The sequence below is a fragment of the Argiope bruennichi genome, chromosome 6, assembly GCF_947563725.1.
Source record: "Argiope bruennichi chromosome 6, qqArgBrue1.1, whole genome shotgun sequence".
NCBI lineage: Eukaryota > Metazoa > Arthropoda > Arachnida > Araneae > Araneidae > Argiope > Argiope bruennichi.
In genome coordinates, this window is record NC_079156.1 from 108,883,099 (window position 1) to 108,908,531 (window position 25,433).

Here is a 25,433-nt window from a genome sequence, read left to right on the forward strand (position 1 = left end):
GGCAACATTCAAGTAGGTTCTACTTCGTATACTCGTCTGCTTGTTTTGAAATTTTCATTACATAAAAATGCTTAAAATATTTGAACCAAGTAATGTTTTATATGTCTGTACTTGTGGAGCTGAAAGACCCATCACAAAAATTTATTTTTGTCGTCATTGCTCTAGTTTAAGATGCGGGGAATGTGTTTCTCATGAGGTATAGGTTGTTTTTTAATACTAGAAAAAAATTGGGTGGACCCGATTTTTTTCCCCTAATATATTGATATTTAATATTTATTTAGGTTGATTCTCATTATTGCCAAAATTGTTTGGAATATATGCCATCGCCAGAAGCGAGACTGAAGAAAAATAAGTAAGTTGTTATCATTTTCACTTCACCGCTTTGAAAGAAAGTTTGTCTGTATAACTTAATTAGGTTAAAAAGTGGTTTACGGAATCTGATTTTGAGATGTTTCTGGAAAGTATTATATTCAGCATTTGTGATTGTAGAAACAATGTTTAGTGTTATGAATAGTGCCTAGAATTGCGATGCTATATTGCGCCTATTAGAAAAGCAACCGCATATGTTTGATACTTTTAACGTTGTTTACTTTTATTATTAATCTATAACTATAAAAAATTACGGCTATGTAGACCCAATTAAATTTATTTATTCTAAATTTATAAGTACAATTTTCCAGTTCAATTTGACAGTAATTGAAATTAACTGATGCCCAATAGCAAAAGCATTTTCAATATTTTATCTCAATTGTTATGATGTTTTCTAAATTTAGGAGTTTAATGTTTTATAATTTAAATTTTATTATCAAAGCTGCATTTCTATATTTATTATAAATCCCTGTTTACTTATTTTGATTAGACAAAGAAACATAATTTCATTTCATCTTAATAGTTCTAAATAATTCCTTTCTTATGTTTAAGTTATAAGTATTAAAAATTTATAGTGTATTATAAATATAATTCAGATTCAGTATTATTTTCAGATATTGTAATAAGTATCCCCGTATTTATTATAAATTCATTCACTTCTAATGTATTGTGGGTTAAACTGTCTTATCCCGTTGTTTCATGAAAGTTTTAAGAGTGGTGTTATGATCTTTATTATTGTCCTTATCAGTGGCAAGCTGGGTCTGAAATAGTGGTTCTTGGAAGACTTTGGAGGTCCAGTTACATCTATACTGCTCTCATTAGTTTTTATAAAAATTAGATAATGTTTCCAAAAAATTACATGCATTGGAACAAATAGGTTTTAATACAATTATTGCAATTATATATGAATTTGAATTGTAACTTATATACATAAATGAAATTCAAATTGTTTGCACTCTCAAGAAATACTAATGATTTCTAGATTCTAGATTTTCCTCATACTTTGCTCTGAAATATTAGGAAACATAAAAATGGCCTTAGTGAGGGTTTAGAAATCATTAATGAGATACTTAATTTTTATTAGGTAAAAACTATGTTTTCATACATGGATCACAACATCTGTATATATATTTATGCTCCAAAATATTTTGCTTATCTGTATATAAGAAATCACTTGCATTGCTTAATTATTTTGTTCCATTCATTAAAAATTATCAATAACTCATGGAACCATTGAACCCATGGAATCATTGAAAACCATTTGATATTGTATATAATTTTTTTAAAGCTACTATAAGATTCAAAATTGGTTGATGTAATTAATAAACAAAATTTTCTGCCCTCGCTTTCAATAATTGTGGGAGGGGGGCATGCAATGGAATATTTCATAAAAGAGTGAAATATAAATGATAAAAACTTGAACTTGTGTCTCTTAGATAAAAAGTATATCCAAGATGATTTATTGAATTTCTGATGTATGCATTCCTTATAAACCTTTTTGATTAAAGTATAAAGATATGGTATTCTTTGTAAATCATATTGATTAAAGCATAAAATGCTGACATTTTTAATACTTGACCACATTCAGCAACAATCTCATCAAAATATCTATTAGCTTATTCTTTCAGAATGCATTTTGAATGAACTGAAATTAGAGAGACATTGCAGTTGAAAATCTTATTTTTCACATTTTTATTCAATATAAATTTTGATTTGGTTAATTCTTTTAAGTTTTTGCTATAAAATCAAACTATATGGGAATATTTTTATTTTGTTTCTTCAGGCTCATTGTGTTGCAAAATTAATTTCTAGTAGTTCTGTCGGAAATTTTTTTGAGTCGGTCTCTCTTTTAACTCATTCTACAAAAATATAATTATGATCAAATAATCCTCTGAAAATAAGTAAATCTAAGAAAAAGCCTGAGTTTGTACACTCCCTTTTATACAGTCTACTTTTCATTGTTAAATTACGTGGTTTTTTCATTCTACTTCCCCCCTTCTTATTTTAGAAAAGGAAAGAGTTCATTTATTACTAGTCCATTATTTGCATGGCATTAAAAGATTACAATAAAAGGACAAAAATGTCTGTCGATGTTAAAAACAAATATTCATGTGGAGTAATATCGTAACTCACTTTTCTGAAAACAATAAAAATATGGTGCTTGGGCATCACCAACCTTGCATAATAGATGTTGTATATAGCATAAAATTACATGCTATTTTGTTTATAAGCTTTAAAAGACTTCAGAAAATATGTTTCAGACATTTTTTTTTTTCTATCTCTTATATGCTCCTTCTGGATGCCCATTTTGTCTCACTAGACATCTTTGGCAATAAGCTGATTTGCTAGGATTAATAGTCTCTAAAATTTTAAAATATTTGATGTAACTTGATCTTAAGAGCTCCTTCAGCTAGTAATTTTTAAGCTCCAAAGAGAAGCCTTACACTATTCTATTCATTTTGCTATGTATTTCTCTTATTTTCTGGCAGTTCCTCTAAAATTCTTTCAAAAAAGATATACTTAAATGATGCAACCTAATTTCTAACCTAAAACAATATGAAATTTATTTTTTTCTTGATGTTAATAGAATTTTAAATATAAATTTAAATCTTTTACAGATTTTTTGGAATTAAGTGAATATATCACTTACTTTCCTGAAATCCACTTTGCCAATAATGTTTTGTGTTTATGACAGGATAGTAATTCAGATTGTAAAACAAATTTGGAAAAATATCTGTATTTTTAATAGAGAATTGTTTTAACAATTTTGCTCTTCTGCTTAATTTGTTCTGTATTTTGTAGAACAATATGCTTAAAATATCTTTCAAAAAATTGATTAAATATTTTTAAAAAAAAATCTATATGCAGTAAAAGCATTGGTATTATTTAGAAAATAATACATTTTTTGAATTTTAAGAGGATGTAAAAGTTATTTTTGTACAATCATATTTTCTGATATGCCAAATTTGGTTGCTATAGGTCAGTTAATTTAACCTGTAGAGCACCAAGTATAGACTACTATGTTATTCACTATGCTATGCTATGTATTAATATGTTATTATTATCAAGACACTATCATAATAAATTTACTTCTCAATTTAAAAATGGTGTTTGTGTGCAATTATTTTATTATTTGTTACTTTTACATAATATTATAAATTAATTTTAGTTTCTGATACTTCTATTTTATAGCAGCCTCCAATGTTTATTTAGCAATTTTCAGATTACATTAAGCTTCGTTATAATTAATGCAGGTATCTAGCAGTATTTCTTGGTAATAAAATGTGAGTTTATTTTAAGACTCGAGTGAGTTTATTTTAAGACTCGAGTGAGTTTATTTTAAACTCGAGATAACAGGAATAACTCTAATTCCTGTTATTGCTTGAAAATTACAAGAAAATGAGTAATAATTAATCATTATATATATATATATAATCATGATTTTTGTAAAACAAATGTTTTAATTTATTTTTCCTTTAAAATTTTAATTTTTAATTTTTGTTTTTTAAAAATAAAGATGTTCAAATTGCTTTGACTGCCCCAGCTGTATGCATACACTCTCAACTCGTGCAACAAGTATTCAAATTCCAAACCCAGAAGATGCTTCTAAAACTATGCCAAAAAAGGTTTATTATTTAGTTTGTGGATTCTGCAGATGGACATCTCGTGATGTTGGAATTGCAGATCAAGCAACAGGTATAAATTGCTTTTTTTTTATTTATTTATTTTAATTTTGTGTTTGAGTTATGAAACTTGTGAATGAATTGTATGCAATCTGTAAACTTTTGACTTAATTGCATGCCATTATCAAAATTTAAATATAATTGCATATCATTCTCAAACATAGTGAATAGACCAACATAATAATTTTGTCAACTTTCTTGGTGATTAATTGCTTTTTTTCAATAAATGTGACATTTTTGTGGATTTTTTTGATTAATTACTTGCATATGGTTAATACACATATATCTTTCTTTTCTTTAAAGGACTTTATTTGAAAATTATTTCTTATCTAATGTAATATCTATTATTAATTCTGATTCAGTATTATAATTTTAATAATTATCAACTGAACAAATTATTTATTTTCTTTTAAGATAATTTTTCTTATTTGTTTTTATGAAAACTTTTAATTTCATATGTGATTTCAGAGTTTTGCTTAATATACTTGTTTATTAGCATCACATTTTACCTTTATATATATATTTATAATTGAATTAACTTTTACAATAAATTTTAAATTTATTCTACTTGGAATTTGTATTCAATCATTTACTTTGAAAGTTATTATGACACAGAAGTCCTATGTCATCAAGGCTGAAAATATTTGTTGTAATATTCACAATATTTAAAATGAATAATACAGCTTATTGAACTCAGTTCTGTGAATTGGATAGTTACTATTAAATGCTAAAATCTTTGTAAAATTTTTTTCAAACATAGAATAATCTCTGGTGTAACATGCATAGCTCATTTTCTTCTTGTCTATTCTTTTGTATTTCTTGTTTTAAAAATTACTGCTGCATATTTGTTTTAAAAAGTTATTTAATTTAATTTCCTTATTAGCTAGTGGAGGTTGGCAAGAAGCAGAAAATCCTCATAGCAAAAGAGTAAGATATATTTTGAGTTTATTATTATTGTATTTTTCATCTTTTACAAAATATTTATATAATTCAAATGTAATACATATTATTGTAATATAATGAGTGAAATATTGAAAGGAAAAATCATTGACTAAAGCAAAATGCCTTTAAAATCTGAAACTGTTTAAAAAATATTATCAACGAGATGGATCCCTCACAAACCACTAACCCTCAGGAATCACACTGCGATTCTTTTAAGATCACTACAACAACACACTTTGCTCAATCACTGCAATACACTTCTGCTAGTAATACGAAATTATAAATAATTTTTTACTGAAATTTCAAATTGCATGAACTGCATTTGAAGTTACATTAGTTCTTAACAAACATTAATTTTTTATCAATTTCTAACAACAAAATCAGTTTCTAAAATTTAAATTTTCTGATATATGTACCGTAATTTCGTGCGTATAGTCCACGGACTATCTGTGTTTAAAATGCGAATTTTTGAAGCTGCGGACTATCCACTAGTGCGGATAATACGCTGGTTGTTCACGGTTAAAATCGTTGAAATTTAAAAAACACGCTGTCGTGAACTGCCGATGATCAAATATAAAAAAAGCGCGAGATTCCAAGAAAACATTTGTATGTATCGTATCGATAGTAAATCATGGAGCATAGTGCAGAACGAATGAGAAGTAGCAAGTAGAGCTCCTAAAATCCAGGCTCAACCATCCGATCAGGATTTATAAAAGCCGGGGTTGTTAGTGAAAGTGAGGAAATCACTGATAGTGAAGATAGTGATGCTGAAAATGAATTTTCGGACACTCTTCCCGAAAATATATTAGAACTGTTTAATTCTGATACCGATGAATCGGACTTTGAAGGTTTTCGTTAATGTAGTAGAATGTGTGATTAATTAATATATGATTAATTAGTAAGCACTGTTTTTTATTTGTATTTAGCGTTTTATTTCTGAAGGTATATTAGTAAGTAAGTACTTTTTTCTATTTATACTTAGTTCTTTGTTTCTAAAATACATTAATATTGCCGTATTAAAATAATGTAATTTCGAACGTATAGTCCGCGGATTATCTGGTGGTGCGGACTATCTGACGTTTTTTGAAATTTTTTTATATAAAATCTTGTCTGCGGACTATACGTGCGAAATTACGGTATTTAAGTATTAAGAATATTGACTATATTTCTACCTGGAGCGACAACAGCCATTGAATCAAAAGATTTAACTCATGAAAAGTGTTTATACAATTGTCCATGACTAAAAATAGGATTTTGCTGCATCAAGTAAATTTTTGCAAAGGTTTGTCCCTATTCTTTATTTATTGTCATACTATAAGCCAAATGAATTGGAAACTTTTGTTTGCTTTTCAAGGGCATATTTTCCTCAGATTAAGTGCTATAAAATAGTCTCACCATTTTCGGAACACAATACGTTTAGCCTCTATAATGTTATGTAGGAAACTTTTTTACATTTAAGCATGTTTTGCTGCATATACCTTTTATTGGAGCCAAATTACGCAATAACATTATAATACTTCCCACCTTTAAATTCAATTTATACAATGGCAATGTTAATGGAAATGTTAGCCTATGATTAGATCCAATAACAATATTATCTTTATAAGTAAATGTTTCCCAAGATAAACATACTAATATCTGTTAATTAATATTGATAGAAGTATCATTAGTAAAAATTAGAATAGCTTGATCATTTAGCTGCTGAATCATAATCATGCTTAAATCCATGCAATCAATATTAGTTAACACAATCTGTAAAATGGTCTTTTATAAGTCATCTATGATTAGCATGGTTTTTAGAACATTAACAATAAAATACTTTATTCCCCTCCCTTCTGCCTCAAAAATATAAAATAATATTAAACCATTTCTTAAGTTTCATCGTTTATTTGTAATATTTAAAGTAAATATAATTTTTTGGTAGGTATAAAAAAAATTAAAAAACATCATTTTTTTATGGATAAGCATCTTGTTAATTTAGTAAGTCAAGAAAAAAAATAATAGCCATTCCTTTTTCTTTTTTTTAACTCATTTTATTTTTAACTCACTTTATTACCTCTCCAAAACAGATATCTCAGCTGATGGAATATTATCGACTTCTTGCTCAGAAGGAAAAATTAGAAAGAGAAAGGAAAAAAATCAATCAACGTTACAGCTATTTACATATCTCAGTAAGTTTTACTTGATTAATATTACAGAAACCCAAAATAAGACATCTTTGTCAGAGTAAAGATGGAAATTTTAAGTATTTAAAAGTCATTTTTCTTCCCATTATTGATTTATGAAAGTCTTAATCTGTTATCTATCTGAAAGAAAGGATTTTTAAAAAATTGCTGAATATTTGCTTTCTACTTCTGTTAAGAGAATTCCCTTACGTGCAAAAATTGCTTATAATTTCATTCCTGATTCTTTTTAAATTCTTTTAATCTCAGCTATAAAACTGATGCATGGTGGACTTTTATAGTATTTTTTATGCTATTACAGTATGTTATCAGTCAGTCAGTAGAACTGTGATTGAGATATATTTTAATAAATATGATACATTTTAATATATCTCTCAAAAATATTTCTGCATGTAATTCTTTGCTGCAATTAGTCTTTAGAAACTATGTGTGTCAAATTTACTATTTAAAACTGATTATTTACTTTTTTCAGGATAAATATGGCATGTCGGCAACAGTAGTTAGGAAATTAGCTGGTTTACCTCCTACATTAAGGTTTGGTTTTCACTTGGTATTTTAAATAATCATTGACCTTTTTTAAATTTTTTCTTTTAAATTGACTCTTTATTATCTTATAGCAAAGGGGAACCTGAAGTATCTGAGCAGCTGACCTTACCCGAGGCAACATCAGATGTTGAACCTCTGCCGGAAAGTTATTTGACACAACCTTTAAATTTATCATCAGGTTTGTAATTGTCTTCTATTGGTCTATATCTTCTTATTTCAGTGTCTCTTCTTTTTTTCCCTCTTCAATCAATTTGGAGCAAAACTATGAATGTTCTCTTAATGCAAAAATACTATACTTTTAGTTGCAAAAGTTATAATGTATCATTTATACATTTTTGATGTGATGGTTTCTCAAAATGATTTGTTGTTGCTGTTTATTTCTTTGAAAACTTGTCAAATTTTTCATCAGTATCATTTTTAATATTTATATATATTTATGCAACAGCATAACAACTGAAATATTAATCATGCCTGTGGCAAATTTTGTTACAGCTAGGTTACAAATACCTAGCATTACATTATGTTGCTGTAAGTCAATATAATATGCCAAAATAATATTTTTATTTTTTATTAACAATTATTTAATATATTTTTAACTAATCATTTCTCATTTTATCAAGTTAATGTTGTTAAAATAATTTACATAATCTGATAGGTAGTTAGTCGCAAAAGTGGCTTGTATTTATTAATTTGCACATATTTCCTTTGTGGCATTAGAGACATTTAAGTCTTCTTTTTTCTATAATGTCTTATCTGTAATTTTGAAAATTCATCTTCAAAATAATTTATCTGCTTAAATCTCTTATCTGTTAATTTATCTGTTTAAAATAAGAAATTTTTATGCAGCAAAAATTATGTAAAAAAAATAGAATGACAATTTATTGTAAAAAAAAAAAAGAAGAAATTTAATAAAATAGAAATTTTTATTTTAAATTATTGCATGATCAGAAAATAGTTGTATATTTGATAACTCAGCTCAGCAGTACATGAGCTGTTATGAATGGCCATATGTTTCTGCTAATGTTATAAAGTCTTAGGAAAAGCTCTGCAAAATTTAAAAAAAAAAATTTAATATAAAAATTTTAACATTGCTTGCTACTATTAAAAATATATTCTGATCAAATATATGATTTTTTTAAAAATACAATATGATATATTCAGAATTATTTAACAAGGAATAATAATATACAACATTGCTTTTCCTATTTTGTCAACTTCACTAGTAATTAATGGATGGTTATAAGGTTCTGAAAAAAGTGAAGAGACTGAATTGAACATATAGCTAAGAGAGTATAAATTAGAAATGAAATAATAAAGAATTAAAGACTACATATTTTATAGATAAAAACAAAAAATATTTGTTACAAAAAGAAATTAATACTCTCAAAAGAAAAGTTATGTCATAATATTTGCATCTATTTGTTATATTCTGACCACTTTATGAAAAGTGGTATAAAAGTACTAATATCATATTTATTTGGTGTTATAAATGTAGTCAAATAGCTTTAAAATAAATTTTGTCTCTTGCAATATAATAGAACTTGATTAAAAATAAGAAAATTCAGATTCATATAGATTAATAATTTGATAAGTAAAACATTAATCATTACATGAATTTAATTCATCTACAAAATGGAAAAATTGTGATTTATTTACTCAACTGTTTTATTCATTATTTTATTATATTAAACAATTTATTCGCTCAGTTTTTTCCCCCATAATAATCAAATTATAAAACGAGAGTTCCATAATGAATAAAAGAATGCAAGCCATTTTTATTAGTTGACCAAGATACATTTATTGCTTATTTGCATTCTATTAATAATTTGGTTATCATAAGAAGATAGGGAAAAAAATAGAATAGAAATAATATAAAACAATAAATAAAAATAGAAAAATAGAAATTTTATAGTAGTTATAAATCTGCATACCATCATAAAGTGCACTTGTCCAAATTTAATATTTCTTGATGTGTTATTATTTTGACCAATCAACATTGGAATATAAATTTAATGTTTATTTATTTTTAATACCATCATTGTTGGTAATTTAATTCATTTAAATTCTGTAGTTGATTGTTCTATTTTTGATTTTATTGTTTATTTTATGTTATGTTTGTCACAAAATTAACTAAAATCATTTATGTTAATTTTTTTAATACTTAAATTTTTTTTCTTTGCAGTTACTACTCTGAAACAAAGGCTGTTTCAACCTCAATTTCAGCCTGTTTATACTTCTGAATTATATCCACAAAATAAGTATATGCACATAAAACGGTCTCAACGTTGTAAAGTGAGTATAGTATTTTATGGTATTACTGATATTTAATTATTAATCAGAGGCGATTATTCTTTGCTTTTTCTAAATTTAGCTAACTGTATCTGTAATAGTAGAATTATTGTAAAATATTTTTAAATTGCAAAAGAATATTATAATTAAATGATGCATAAAAGATTCCATTACTTAAGTCTAATTTATGAATCAAAGATAATGTTTTTTGAAGTATCGAGACACCTTGAAGGAAATGCACTCATTGATCATCCTAAAAAATTGGTCTTAAAGCATATTTCTGTGAGTGACAAAAAATCATTTTAAACCTTCAAATAATTAAGTAGATTCCAACCATAATCACTTTTCAAGAAAGTGCAACACATGTTCACTGGTGGAAACAAGCATCACTGATTAAAGAAAAAAAAAGTGGGAATGCTTTCTAGATTTGTATCCATTCGTAATTTGATTTTCTTCTCATTTGGTGGTGAGGTGAGGGGCGGGGGGATTGGGGGATTTAAAGAATTATTAAGTCTGCAGTTTATCACATATAAAGTTACAGTATTAGACCCTAGCAGATATGAGACGACCAAAAGTCCTTAAATCTCTGAAATAAAAATGAGTTTCATATTTAAAGTGTTGAAAAGGTATTAATATTTTTAAATGTGGAAAAATTGAATTTATCGCATATATATTTTTATAAAGCTTCATATAAAAATAAATAAAATTTAATATTTACATAGTACAAAGAACTTTAATTTGATCCCTCTTATGATAGTTGAAATTTTAAATCTACTGTCCTAGATATATTTAAAGTGTTTTTTTTTTTTTTTTTTGAAATTATGAATTTGTTTGACAGCTTGTGAAAAATCAATCAGTGTGTATTGTAAACTGGAAGTGTTTATATATTCATATGAATTTATGATTAATTCTCTTTTATTCTATTTAAATTATCATTCTTTTGTCTTTATTACTGCCCATCCCTTGCAACTGTGCAAAAGTACTATATTATTTTTATCTGAATTTATTTATTTTTAATATTTTATAATTTTAAATTTTTTGCTTTTCTAAGTTTTCAAATATTGCCTTAAAACTACATTTTTCTGTAAAATTTATTTGGCACAAAAAATTTTATATCTTGTAACGAACTTAGATTGATTTCCTTTTAGTAATTTTTTTTTTTTTTTTCAATCTTCATTAGGTATGTGAGCACAATCTTAGCAAACCAGAGTATAATCCATCATCAATTAAATTCAAAATACAGTTAGCAGCTTTGTAAGAATTAGATTTTATATATTTCTTTTGATTCTTTTTGAAATAAAATTCTTTATTTACTTGGTATTCATCATTTCTGTTTTCACAGCTATCATATACCAGAACTGAGGATTAAAAATGTGTCAAAATTATATCTTCAAAAGGTCAGTTTATCGTTTTGTATTTTTATGATATATATATATAAACAGTGTAAATGCTCATTATTCTCTTAAAAAGGAATTTTCCCAAAATTTTTGTTCTGGTAGCTCATTTACTAGATTTGGAAATACAAAAAAAATTAAGCTTATATTTCAAAACTAAATATTTGGAGCATTTAGTTGATATTTTAATTCATTAAAAATTAAATGATTTATTTACCTTTACACCTTACTTGTTTTTTATTTTATATCATTTTGTTGTTAACTAGATTATCATTTCTCTTTATTATGGGGTTTCAATAAAGATGTTTTTTCCCACTTTATTTCAGACTTGTCTTGTAGAAATGGTTTTAATCAATCCTACACCTCATCTAGCTCATATTACATTTGAACCTGTAGAAAATCCATCGGATGATTTGTCCTCTGTAAGTAATATTTTATATAAAATGTATATATGATCTCATAGTTTATTGCCTATTATGTTTAATAATAGTTTTTTTTAATCTTCTTTAGGTTAAGTTACCTCCTGGTGAATTAATTTTAGCTCCTAGAGATGATACAGCAGAATTTGATGATGTGAATGATAATCAGAATTTCAAGGATGATCCAAAGTATGATCCTAATTTTTTTCGCTTTGTAATTAACCATATATATATATATATATAATATGAATATTCTGTTAATTTTTTCTTTCTTAATTACTTAATATTTTGCAGTTTGATAAATGCTGTAGAGAATTAATGTAGCATTAACAATAACTATCAACATTTATTGATGGCTTGTAGTGTAAAAAGCTTTTTAGCGTATTGTCCAACTGAGGAGGGGGGGCATCTCAGAAATGTGGATGCGAAGCTTCTGGTATTGGAGTTGGCTACCTCCCATCGATTAACAGGACATACTTTCTTGTGGAAGGATTGTGCCGTGGCCAATGATGGCCCTTGGGACTCAACCACAGTTCTTGTCAGTGTTGTATGAAAGTTTGGCGACTTAGATATTGCCTATGTTGTTTTAAAAAGGTCTAAAATTGGAATTTACATTTTCATAGCACTCATTATGTAATAAAAAAAATCATTTATGAAAAAAGATTGGATTAAAAAAATTTTAATGTATGTATGTTTTGAGGAATTCAAAGTTACAGCAGATTGAAGTAAAGGCTTTTTTGTGTGTTTGTTCGGTATATCTAATTAATAAAAGAAATTTGTAATACATTTATTTTAAGGTTTCATACTCAGTCTACTGATATATACAAGTACAATTTGTGTGCAAATATAATTTTCATATGTATGGCACAGTTTCTTGGAAAATTTATGTCAATGCAATGTTTCTAAAAAATATTATATTAATAATGTTATATAATATTTCCATCAATATTTTTGATATAAAGCATTATTTTTGTACCAAAGTATTAAAGTAAAGTATTTCTTAAGTTTATAAATCTTTAAAATACACTTATATTTATTGATTTTTTTTTTGACATATCCCTTTTTTTTTACAGCAATTTTTTTAAGAATATAAAATGTGCCTCTTTATTAATTTTACAGCATTGTGACTTTTCGAAAAGCAAATAAATTGGGCTTTATGTTTTCACTCGTACCTTCTACCAAAGATGTTGTTGTAAGTATTTTTTCTTTAAAAATTTTATTTATATAATAGCATAAGTGAATCAATTTTGCTGAATAAGTGAACATTTTATTTATTGCATTTACAAAGGATATTTAATTATAAAAGCATTTTTAAAAAATGTGAAGCTTTTGATATTATAACTTAATCAACATTTTGTTTATATTTTAAAAGGAGAAATAAGCTTTTTATTATTATGACTTTTGTTACTTTTCAAACTCTGAAAAGTAATCAAATTTTGTTACTTTTCATATTTTATAAATAATGTTTTTTTTTAATAACAAGCGTTAACTGAATTTCGTAACTATCAATTATCTACCACTTTTTGATTAGACCTAAATTTCTTTATAACTTTAGTCAAAAAGTACTCATTTTGGTTTTAATCCCATTTGGTATGAAAAGAAGTGACATTTTTTATTAATCAAAATAACCTTAAAACAATAACCTTAAACAAAACTTAAAACAATCGATTGACTTCTTGAAGAACTTTCAGTAGACATTGTTCTATATTAGTATTTTACTTGAAAGACCCCACACCCACCCACCCAGAAGCTTTCCTGGCCATAGGTGGGGGTGGGATCATTGACAAAATGCATATCAGTTTACCAATTTTTTATAATGCTGTTAGAGGACAGACAGAGAATAGAACTCGTAACTCACAGTTTCGGATTCATGTTCCTCACCAATGTCTTAATCCACTAGACTACTTACAACCACTCTCTAAAGTTGCAAAAAAGTATATTTAAGGCCAATTTATTTATTAAGTTTCCAACTTTTAATCTTCTATTACTGTTTTTTTAACACCTTTTGTTTTTGAAATTCTCACATTTAGAGTTAAATAAATTATCCTTGAAGTACTTCGCTTTGAAACATATGTGTTTATTAATGCACAAATATGAAACTTCCTTTGTTTTATTACCTATTTTATATGCTTCTCTTAATTGAATTGGAATTGATTTTGTCATCAATTAAAACTTCTACAATATTGATATAATTTTAGCTAATCACTGTTTGTTCTTATTTTTTTTTTTCATTCCAAAAATTCAATAATGGATCAGGATAAAATTCAAATTTTATTATCATTTGAGTTAAAATATTAAATATTGATGAATTAAAAATGATTATTTTAAAAATATGGATAATGAAATTTTAGTTACCAGTTATATTTGTTATCAAATGCATGCTCTTTATTTTTTATTAGTTTAAATAGAATTTTAATAAATTATTTATTAGTGACTTCATGTAGCTTAAGTCAAACTGCAGTGCTAAAAAAATGATTATTATATACCAACTATTTATTCATAGATTTTTTTTTTACCACTTTTATGAAATTGTTTTGCAGATAAAAGTTTTACATTAACTATATATTTATTGATTTTTTTTTTCTTCAGTATACTTTTTAAATGATAATGAATGCAAACATTTTTAGTTGTAAATTATAAATATTGGGAGAAATTTCGTTCCAGGTGTCTTTTAAAATGAAGCATGATTTTATAAATATGGTAGTTACATTACCTGGAGAACAACCTAGAGAACCGCAAGTAGTCTGGCTGACTCATACTCTGAAAATACGATTAGGCACAGTTGTTGGAGAAGTGTAATACCTCTTGTTTCCAGGCAAAAAAAAAACCAATGATATATATATGCTATTTATTATTATTATACATTTTCTGATAATTGGAATTACTGCTATCTGATAGCTTTCATCAAATTATTATAAATTTGTTTTAATTATCAATCTAATACATTTTGTAAATTCTGACTGGTCTTAATATTTTTACTTAATATTTTTATGTGCAATTTTCGTAGCCTCTCATTTATAATGAACTTTATAAACAATCAGCTATGCATGACATATTGTGAGCAATGTTATAATCATAAATAAAGAAGTTGCTTAACAAAAATAAAAGTGCATATTTTATTTCTGACTTCACAGTAAACAAATATACAAGCACAACATGTCACAAATCTTTAACAAAGATAAATTTGGCCGAGTCTTCCAGGAGGTCAATTTAAATGCTCAAAGTGTTCTTAAATAACTAGACTATATAACTGCAGCTTTATACGCAGATTTTATTACATTCATAAAAGACAAAACAATATAAAAATTAAGGACTGATAAAAACAATTAATGAAATTTCTTTAAGCACTGCTATAGAATCAAAGTCTTGGGGACTTCCCAGGGGAATTCTTGTCTTCCAAAATGACCATAGACACAGGTTTTCTGGTAGAAGGGAGTTTGCAATTTTAGCTCTCTGAAAATAAAAAATAAAAATTAAGTAAAAGTCAAGCATCAAATCTGAAACATCTTAGCATTATAATGTTTTAAAGCTTGATTAATATATTTTTATTTTTTAATTTACTCTTAGTTATATAGTAGAAATAATGAGCATATTAAAAATGTATTTAATTTTGTTACAACTTGCTTGAGAAAAATTCCAGTAATTAAAACAATAAAAGCCGTTTTTATGAAATATACTTAAATATTTTTAATTTGTGGAAATCAGAAAATATTTTCATGGAAATAAAATTGGAATCGCTAGGAAATTTATTTTTAAAAATTTTTGAAATGCTTATAAATGGTATATGCATTGGAATTATGACATGAAAATGTTAAAACTTTGATGGGTTATTAATTAAAAATCGGATTAAAATTTTGAAACAGTTTTTTAGTGAGCACCTACTGCCCAATAGTAGTTATGTAGTAGCTTGAAATGCTACGGTTTGTCTTGTGAAGCCATTTTGAATGATTTTTAATTATGTGTCGCATGATTTTCAGAATATTATAATGGCCTATAAATATTATGTTATAAAATTATTACTATTGCAGAATATTGTGTGGATTAGACCTGAACCTTTATAAGTAATGCTGAAATTTTGTAATTCATTTTGGATAAAATAAATGTAGTGTGGATTACAATCATTGAAATAACTACCTTTTTTTGATTCCAAATTCAGTAATGAAAATTGCACTTAGTGTGTTATTGCTGTGTAGAATTAAATTGACTCCATTCAGTTTACTATAGAGTATTTAAAATGCTGTAAATAATTAAAAAAAAAAAAGAAATCAAGCCTTTGAATTCTTCTTTTATTTTTAAAAATATATATAAGAAATGCATATTTTGGCGTTACTTCCCAAATCTTTAAATATTTCTTATGTTTTAAAGAGTATATAATGCTCAAGTAAAATATATACAGGGTGTTCATTAATTATTGTCGGGGTTTCCGTACCTCATAACTTTCGAATAAAAAATATTACGCAAAAACCGATTACGTATTCGTAAATTACAACTCAAAGAATTTTATTAATGATATTTAAGTGTAAAGCTTGCACTTTCTAGGCATTCAGCCGAAGGCGATTATGTATCCGTACATTACAACTCAAAGAATTTTACGTGGCAACAATGCGATCTTAGCACATTTGCAGTCTGGGTAATTATGACGTCAGAAATAAAAATGGTGACCATGCAAGAAAAAGCAATATGTGAATTGTGGTTTTTCGAAACTAAATCTGACATAACTACTCAACGTCGCTTCAGGACCACGTACAAGAAAGATCCTCCTTCGGATAATTCGGACACTTGGAGGGAAATCGAATTTCGTCTCGATGTGTTACGAGCCACGAAGGGCAGCCATGTGCAAATTCATTAATCTTTTTAATATCATTAATAAAATTCTTTGAGTTGTAATTTACGAATATGTAATCGCCTTCAGCTGAATGCGTACAAAGTGCAAATTGTGCAAGCTTTACACTTTAATATCATTAATAAAATTCTTTGAGTTGTAATTTATGAATATGTAATCGGTTTTTGCGTAATATTTTTTATTCGAAAGTTATGAGGTACAGAAACCCCGACAATAATTAATGAACACCCTGTATTTCTGAATTCAATGCCATAACAAAGATGAATGGTGTCTAATGCATAGTGGTCCTACTGTTTTATCATATGTAATTTCAAAAACATGAGATAAATTATTATTTGCATTCATCTTACCCGGCATCTTCCCAAACGCTAGTGGTTATAATAGAAACAACAAACCTTTGACAATCTGTTTTCTTTAAGACTATTTTGATTTTTTTTCTTTCTTTTCTCTCTCTTTCAATTTTTATGAAACTCATCTGGTCTTTAATATGTTATTATTTTTTATTTCTATAAATTTAGTATTTTAAATTTTCCAATGGATACTTACTTTATGATTTTTCCTGGCCTTAGATCAAAATTGTCCTTGACGATTTGTAGTAGTTCTTTGGTGGTTTTATCTGACGTTCCGTAAGAAAAGATTGAAATGGACAGAGGTTCAGCAATGCCTATTGCGTATGATAACTGAAAGAGAAAATAACATTTAATTTATTTTTCAATTAAGATAAATTTTTTCATCAGTTGTGCAAATGTTTAATCATATTCTTACATATCGCAAATATGTAATCGTGCTGTTTGTGGTAAATAAAAAAAAATGAAAAAGCAAACAATGTAGCCGAATTTTTCCGGACATTCAGAAGCTTCAAAGTGGGACATTTTAACTAAAAATTTAATGTGCTTTAGCATCATGACATTATATTAATGTATCTTTGTAAATTGCAAAGGTTGCGACGGCATAGGGGAAGGATATCTATCTGGCTTCAGGGTTGAAAAATTCTATATTCAAAACCCTATTCCACTAAAGATCTAGTGTGTATGCAGACCTGGTGAATGCGAAATCCAATCTTATAGATCAAATGGCCAATCGGTAGTTTGAGAAAGTTGTCAGTTCAAATATCAAACAACCGCGATTCAAAATGTTGAGTTCTTTCTCAAAATAACATCCTAAAGTTGATTCAAAATGGGACATTTAACAAAACTAAGCTACCAAAACCAGTAAAGTCTGTTCAAAATATATCGCCACTGAAAATATATTAATACTAAATTTACAGACACATAAATATTACATCTTTCGATGCTCATTTATTTAAAATAGCAAGTTGTAGAAATAGATAGAAATTAATATTTTTACTTTCTTCTATACATGGTATAGAGAAAGTTTAGTAATCGTCAAAAAATTCGAACTTGTAATTTCGACGAATCTTCGCGTTTTAGACTTCCCTGAATTCAAAGAACACATTTTTAGAAAATGTCTGTCTGTGTGACAAAGATAACTCGGAAAAGCTTTTATCCAAGATGAAATTTGGTATACCGTTTTTATACCAAATTTGTAGATTTCTGTCAAATTCTGAGAAAAATCTGTTCATAAGAAGTTGTCTGTCCGTCTCTTCGGTTAAAAGTTAACATGATAATTGCAGAACACAGAGATTTAGATAGATAAAATTCAGTACACAGAATTAACCTCTATAGTCTAGACACCTGTCGAATTTGATCCGAATCCAATCAAGGATTGACCAAATATCGGTCTGTACCTTTCATAACCATGTAAAAGTGATAACTCAAAGACGCGTTGACTTAAATATATCAAATTTGGTATGGGATTTTGTAAGCACAATTGCAGTTCTGTGTCAAATTTCTGTTTCAATCAGTTGGGAGAAACGCGTTCTAAAACACAGATTCGATTTTCATATATTAACTACATGGCAGAGATAACTCGCCTAGAATGACACGACAGATTCAGTAAAAATGTTATAATCATGCCAAAATCTAATATTTTGTAACTATTGTACGCCAATGCCATGCAAGGCGTTCTCTGGGATATCATCTTTATTAGAGAGAGTATGCGAGAAAATTTTGGGGAGACCACCTCTGCTAGTTATATCATACTTTTAAACTTAAAAAATTGCCAATTATATTATTATTGCTCGCTCAAACCTCAAAGACATTCCTCACTCTTCTTGAACTGCATCGCTGTTAGGAGGCCAATTTCTCCTTTATTTTACTCAATGGTTGATTCGTTCAGGCCGACTACATGAAGAGGCAGTCGGTGGGCTCGATAGTTTTACCAGCTGATAAGACGTCTAGAACTTTTTACCATAAAGGCAAAGATAGTTAAATTATAACGCCAAACATGTATAAGTAACTTTTAAAATTAACTCTTTGCAATTCATTTCATAAAAAACGAAACGATAGCCGGTTTTTTTTATATAAAGAAAATCAGTTTTCTATCAATTTTGTTAATGTAATAGAATGAATGATAATTCAGTTATTTATTTGCGAACCTTTTATTTAAATCAAATTTGAAATCTCATGAGTCTATTAAATAAAAATAAAATCAAAGTGTAAGCAAATTCTGTCTATTTTGAAAAATAGCTTATTTAACATATTTATTTGAGAAAAAAGCAAAAACTCTACCTGGACAAGGCATCTTCTGCACAGACCAGCAGCCACCAGAGATTTGGCCACCCACCTGGCTGCGTAGGCTGCCGATCGGTCCACTTTGGTGGGATCTTTACCGGAAAAGGCTCCACCTCCGTGGGCACCCCAACCTCCATAGGTGTCAACGATGATTTTGCGGCCTGTGAGCCCAGCGTCGGCCTGTAAAGAACAAGTAAAATATGTTAGCTGTCAGCTCTGAATCACACGTGGGCTTTGCTTTTCGGAATGAGGAGAGTCCAATATTCAGTAAGTGCTACAGACTCATCCTTAAAGAGACTGTGTTGTAAGATTTAGTAATATTATATAAAGGTCATCAAGGGTAAACAAATTTTGTATAGAATTCGGTTTAAGAATTAAGTTAATTCATATGATGTCATTGTCACATGCAATTGTAGTAACTCGCTCAGCTGTTAGAGACACTCGCTTCATGCCTCGAGATATGGAGCTTCAAAATATGTTTCTTGAAAGAGATTATGACATTGGGTTTGTAAGAAACCAGAAAATTAATTTTCGATTTAGTTTCCATATTGTCAAAATGTGTTACTAGCTACTTGACAAACGGAACTATGCATCCCAATTAAGCTCAATGGCGTCGCGACTAGGACACAAAGTGTGAAGATTTTGATCTAACGGAGTCTAATCTTATGGGACGCCATCGACTCAAAGCATTAGACCTTTTGTATCATTTTTTGAATGAAATATTACGAAGGGGTGAAAAAAAAGGTGTCATATATATATATATATATATATATATATATATATATATATTAAGCCGCAGATAATGACTGGGGACAAAAAATTCTATTATACTCAGACATCCGTTACTCTCACTATGCCACTTCTTAAGTAGCATCTTTCTTTAGTTCAGTTAAAACGCTACAATATTTTCCATTCTTCGAAAATGCGTAATGAATTGTAAGGCATTTTATACTAAGATATTCCTGTCTGTAAATAATTAGGAGAAGAAATTTGAAGATTTATTAACTTAATCCCTACATAGTTTGGAATATTTAGTAGAAATATTATGAGAAATTCAGCATTTCAGAAAGGAATAAAATGACCAATTGATTTTTATTGTTCTTAAAAATGTGATCTTCAACCACATTTAATACCAATTGCTTAAATTTCACAAAATGGAAGAACCTTTTTTGTTCAGAAATCGCAATAGTAAAATACACAGCTTAATCAAATTATATGAATGTTTTTAATGGCTGCTTTAATTTTAACTAAAAAAACTGAAATTTTAATCTTTTCTAGGCTCATTCTTTGATTTGCCTGCTTTGAATTAAAATTTCTTTGCTAAATAAATTGACTTACCATAGGTCCTCCTGTAACGAAGCGTCCACAGGGGTTGATATAATAAATAGTTTGGTCATCGAGATACTGCTTGGGTATGACCTCCAGGATCACTCGGTTCATGACTTCCTCCCTTAAGAGGTCCAGAGTGATGTCATCGGTGTGCTGTGTGGATATTACGACTGTGTGGACCCTGAGGGGAACAGTAGCTCCGTGTTCGAACACATATTCACAGGTTACCTATGTAGACCAATATAAACGTGGGTTTGTGAAATAAATACATAGAAACAATATGTTGTTGGTTCATATACAACAGAAGAGCAAAGCAACCCAGTACATGTTTGAATTTATTTTCTTTTTATAGTATAATAAACATTTTTCTTTTAAATGAAGAGTACTGCAATGTTTTCATACAAATAGAAAAAATTTCTCTAGATGAATTACAGGTGGTTATCAAAATAATGGAAACACCTGCGAATGAAAGTGACATTTTTGAATGCGCTTCATAAGCATTAAAATATAATAATAGCCACCGGTTTTTTTTATAAATAGCAATATATATTCTGGTAGTGTGTGTTAGTTTTTTAAGTTCTGTAATTCTTGGATTTTTTTTCAAAAGCATAAATTGTCGAATCTCTTAGATTTTCAGAGGCCAAATTGTAGAACCCCGTCTAGCTGGAGCAAGTGTGACCGAAACATCTTAACGTTTAATCGTTTCTAGAGGTACGGCGTCTAAAGTCATAACAACATACACACAGCGCGGCAAGATAAGCTCGGCATTTCAAAATAGTGGCGGAAAGAGAAGCTCAGTGAAAGAGAACGACGGATATTAAAGCGATTGTAACGTCTAAAAAGCGAACTGCAGCAAAAGTGATCGGAAAGCTCAATACCCATCTGGATTCTCCTGTGTCAATAATTATAGTCAGAAGAAGGCACTTTCATAAACAGAACATTTATGGCAGAGCAGTAATTCCCAAGTCACTTGTCACAGATGTTAATGGTAAACGTCATATACAGTGTTGTCACACTCGCAAAACCTGGTCGATTGATAAGGGGAAGAAAGTAATATGGTCTGACTAATCGTGTTTCACACTTTTCCCTACAATATAACACCTGCACAAGCGTATGATTGTAATTGTCTCCTTCCAACTGCCAAGCATGGAGGTGGATCTATCATGATATGTGCAGCCATGTCGTGGTTTTCTGTTGGACCAATCGTAACCCTGGAAGGAAGGATTACTTTGGAGAAGTATAGAGAAATTTTAGCTGACCAGGTCTATCCTATGATGCAAACTTTGTTTCCGGCAAGAGATGGAATTTTCCAGGATGATAATGCACCTATCCATGCAGTGAGAGACTTGTCCAATCATGGTCTGATGAACACGAGGATGAAGTTAAACTTTTGCCTTGATTCGCACAGTCACCCAACCTCAATATAATTGAACCATTATGGTCTATTTTATAGAGTTCAATACGGAATCGATATCCTCCACCGGCATCTCTCCCAGAACTTTCACAATATCTCCAGGAAGAATGGTACAATATTCCTCTAAACACTTTTCGACACTTGCATGAATCAATTCCTAGTCGAATTCAAGCTGTATTACATGCTAAAGGCGGTCATACACCATACTAATAAAGGATACTCTATAAATCTGAGGTATTTCCATTATTTTGATAACCACCTGTGAGTTTGGAAATATATTCTCAAATTGAATTCATGATATATATACCTATATTTCATTTAAAGTTTGATGGAATGAATTTCTTTTTACTGATTTTTGGATACTAAAATTTAGACATTAAAGTCTAACTTGTACCAGACGATACTATTATTAAACCACGAGGCCTCTATTATCTTTCTTTCATGATTCTGTTCTTAAATATGTAGAGAAACTCTATTTTAGAACGTTCGTAACCTCACATTCTATGATAAATGTAAAGATATTTATTTCATATTTTAACGCTGTTATATGTGCAGAATATGAAAAATTTTGTCGTTTTTTTTTAAAAAAAGAACGATTGCAGTTAATTATTACAGTTTCCACCTGAGGAATTGAATGCTTCAAATATGAAAATAAGAAACTGCTGATATAATATTAAGTTCCTATTTCTCGGGCGGATATATTACAACTCTGGGGTCAAATTACCTCCACTTTCTTGATGGAGCTTACTTCTAATGAGAAGAGTTGCACTGTGGCCATCGATTGTCATTAAGATTTAACCTTAATTCCTACTCTTCATGCTGTTGCAAGAAAGATCATTCAAATAATCCGCATTCTTCGAAAGGTGATTGGTAATTTTCATAAAATCAACAATTATATGTAATCGAGGATCTACTTTAAAATGAATAACGAAGTAGTTGTTAATAATTATTTACCTTCGAATTAAAGAATGAGAAAAGTAATTAAAAAGTATTCACTTTTAACCAGTTGAAGCAAGCGCGCGTGCCCGTTTAGCTACCAAATTTGACCTAAATATATTTTAGTTGGAGATAATATGCAGAGCGGTTGTCGCTCAGACATCTCTAGATGCATGAATCGTAGTTACATATTGCACTCTCATTATCTTCTACAACATCTAATTCATTCCGAAATATTTGATGATTCAGAAAAAGGTTGTGGCATTTTTTATAAGCTTTGAAACCAATTAAAATATTTTGAAAATAATATATAAAATTAGCCAGATGTTGATCAAAAAGTGCTTTTTTTTACTATAGCAAATCTAGATTTGAAAAAATTGCATGTATTGCAAGAAATTTTATCAAAAAATATTTTGAAACGTGCACTAACCTGCGATTTGGTATCGGGACCAGCCCAGGGAAATGTTCCATTCCTTCGGAGTTCTGCTAGTTTGGAATTCAGTTTATGAGCCAGCATTATTGTAAGAGGCATGCATTCTTCTGTTTCGTCACTTGCATAGCCAAACATAAGGCCCTGTAAAGCATAATAGAGCAATTAAATATTAAAATAAATTATTTTCACTATCATTTCCGACAAAATAACATAAAATATTAGAGCCATTTTGAAAACATTCTTAGTTTATTCAAAGTTCCATATTTTTGTTTTTTACTTTTTCGAATATTCCCATGGAGGGGGGGGGGACTCGTAATTGAGGAGGAGAAGCTTCTGGCATGATGGTTGGTTCTCGCCACCCTTGTGGGTACACGAAAAGGGGGGGGGGATCTGGCTCCTCTCGTCGATGACGGTAAGCACTTCCTTAGGGATTAGTTATAACATGGGCGGTGATGGCCCTTAGAACTCAACCACAGTTTCCGCCAGTGTTCCTGTTGCGGCGGTCCTGTCATTCAAGCCTTCCAGCGAGTTGGGGTTAATCAGATTGTGGTTACTTTTTCGAATAAAATGTATACGAAAACATTGTAACTATTAAAAAGTTTGAACTCTAGATTTTGACGAATCTTGATGAGGCATACCTCTCTGAGTCCGAAAGATGTATTTTTGGAATTACGTCTGTCTGTCTATCTATCTATCTATCTATCTATCTATCTATCTATATATATATATATATATATATATATATATATATATATATATATATATATATATATATATATATATATATATATATATATATATATCTTCTCACCTGATCTCCAGCTCCAATTTCTTCTTCATGTTTGTCTTTGTGAACACCATTGGCTATTTCAGGGTTCTGTTCGTCAATGGCCAGCTCAATTTCACAGCTTTTACAGTCAATACCTAAAAAGAAAATAAGCGTGTTTAAAAGTATCTATAAAAAATGATTTTAACATAATATTATCGATCGATATAAAGATTTAATTTGTGCAAAATCTTCAAATTTTTATTGAGCAGCTGTAAATGATTATAAGTTTAACTTTTTAGATTTGACATTTTGTATTAATTAAATGTATGGATATAAAATAAACTCTCAGATAGTGAGAGTTTTATTATCAATTTGGTTATCTTGCAATGACTAAATATTATCTCTTTTAATGCTGTTAAAATATTAATACTAGATTTAGTTTAGTTTAGTTATATTAATGTCCCGTTTGAAACAAACACTAGGGCTGTTTTGAAACGGACCTCATAGTTTTGAATCGCGGTCAGATGACGAGAAAGACGCCTGAGCTGGCACCCCCTTCCAAACTTCTACTCCACATTAGCGGGAGGACGTATAGCCCCAACGGATTTAACGTGCACTATACCCGCTTACACGACGGTTCTTCGGTGTAATTGGGTCTCGACCCCGAAACCCTCCGGTTAAGAGACCTTACCACCAGGCCACCGTGGCCCAGCATATTGATACTAGAATATATTATTTTAATCTGTTATCTGTTAGATAAAATACAGTTTCAAATATCAGTTATTCAGTGCTTTCCCTACATATATTCGTGCCCGAGAAAATGAAAATAAAAGTAATTGGATATGTTGCATATATTGTTTCGTATGCTATTTTGCCTGTATAGACACTGGGGAACTCTAACGCTTCCAACTCTTTAAAATTCATAAATATTTATTTAATTTAATAATTAACATTAATAAATTAATTTTGCATGTGATATCTGAATTTAACAACAATCTAAAAATAATCCTTCTAAAGCTTTCAATATTCCGGAACTATGCAACGAGAGCGAAAACAAAATAGATTTTTCACACAGTCCACGCGTAATTACAAATCGTATTCTTTTTGCTTCATAGTTTGTGAAGATAGGAAAATGTTATCCCGAGGAGGATTTCTGTAATGCAGAATTTTTTTTTTCTTGCTAGCTTGAAATTTAAGCAAAAAATAATTAAACAAAAATGAGGAAGAGTTATTAATAAATAAATATTATTT

The 25,433-nt window shown here is 28.7% G+C and overlaps 2 protein-coding genes across 2 annotated transcripts in view; one reads left to right on the forward strand and one right to left on the reverse strand.

Moving 5' to 3' along the window:
* Nucleotides 1–15,233, forward strand: LOC129971404 (dynactin subunit 4-like). The gene is made up of 14 exons (XM_056085147.1): nt 1–196; nt 282–352; nt 3,887–4,065; nt 4,936–4,979; nt 7,064–7,165; nt 7,650–7,711; nt 7,795–7,901; nt 9,906–10,015; nt 11,193–11,266; nt 11,355–11,409; nt 11,733–11,828; nt 11,917–12,014; nt 12,945–13,017; nt 14,490–15,233. The coding sequence occupies exons 1-14, from the start codon at nt 68–70 to the stop codon at nt 14,622–14,624; spliced, it is 1,335 nt and encodes a 444-aa protein (XP_055941122.1). The 5' UTR covers nt 1–67; the 3' UTR covers nt 14,625–15,233.
* Nucleotides 14,918–25,433, reverse strand: part of LOC129971405 (S-adenosylmethionine synthase-like) — a 21,492-nt gene continuing 10,976 nt past the window's right edge. The window contains exons 4-9 of the mRNA XM_056085148.1: nt 24,225–24,337; nt 23,411–23,554; nt 20,640–20,858; nt 19,299–19,481; nt 17,215–17,348; nt 14,918–15,278 (exon numbers count right to left, since the gene is read on the reverse strand). Coding sequence (XP_055941123.1) covers nt 15,176–15,278; nt 17,215–17,348; nt 19,299–19,481; nt 20,640–20,858; nt 23,411–23,554; nt 24,225–24,337 — 896 coding nt within the window. The 3' untranslated portion in view covers nt 14,918–15,175. The remainder of the gene's footprint in view (nt 15,279–17,214; nt 17,349–19,298; nt 19,482–20,639; nt 20,859–23,410; nt 23,555–24,224; nt 24,338–25,433) is intronic.

What these genes read in the sequence shown, in the direction of transcription:
- LOC129971404 (XM_056085147.1), top strand. Translation starts at nt 68, where the DNA reads ATGCTTAAAATATTTGAACCAAGTAATGTTTTATATGTCTGTACTTGT. An exon ending in GGGAATGTGTTTCTCATGAG is followed by an intron (nt 197 to 281) that starts GTATAGGTTGTT and finishes ATATTTATTTAG; the next exon opens with GTTGATTCTCATTATTGCCA. An exon ending in AACGGTCTCAACGTTGTAAA is followed by an intron (nt 10,016 to 11,192) that starts GTGAGTATAGTA and finishes AATCTTCATTAG; the next exon opens with GTATGTGAGCACAATCTTAG.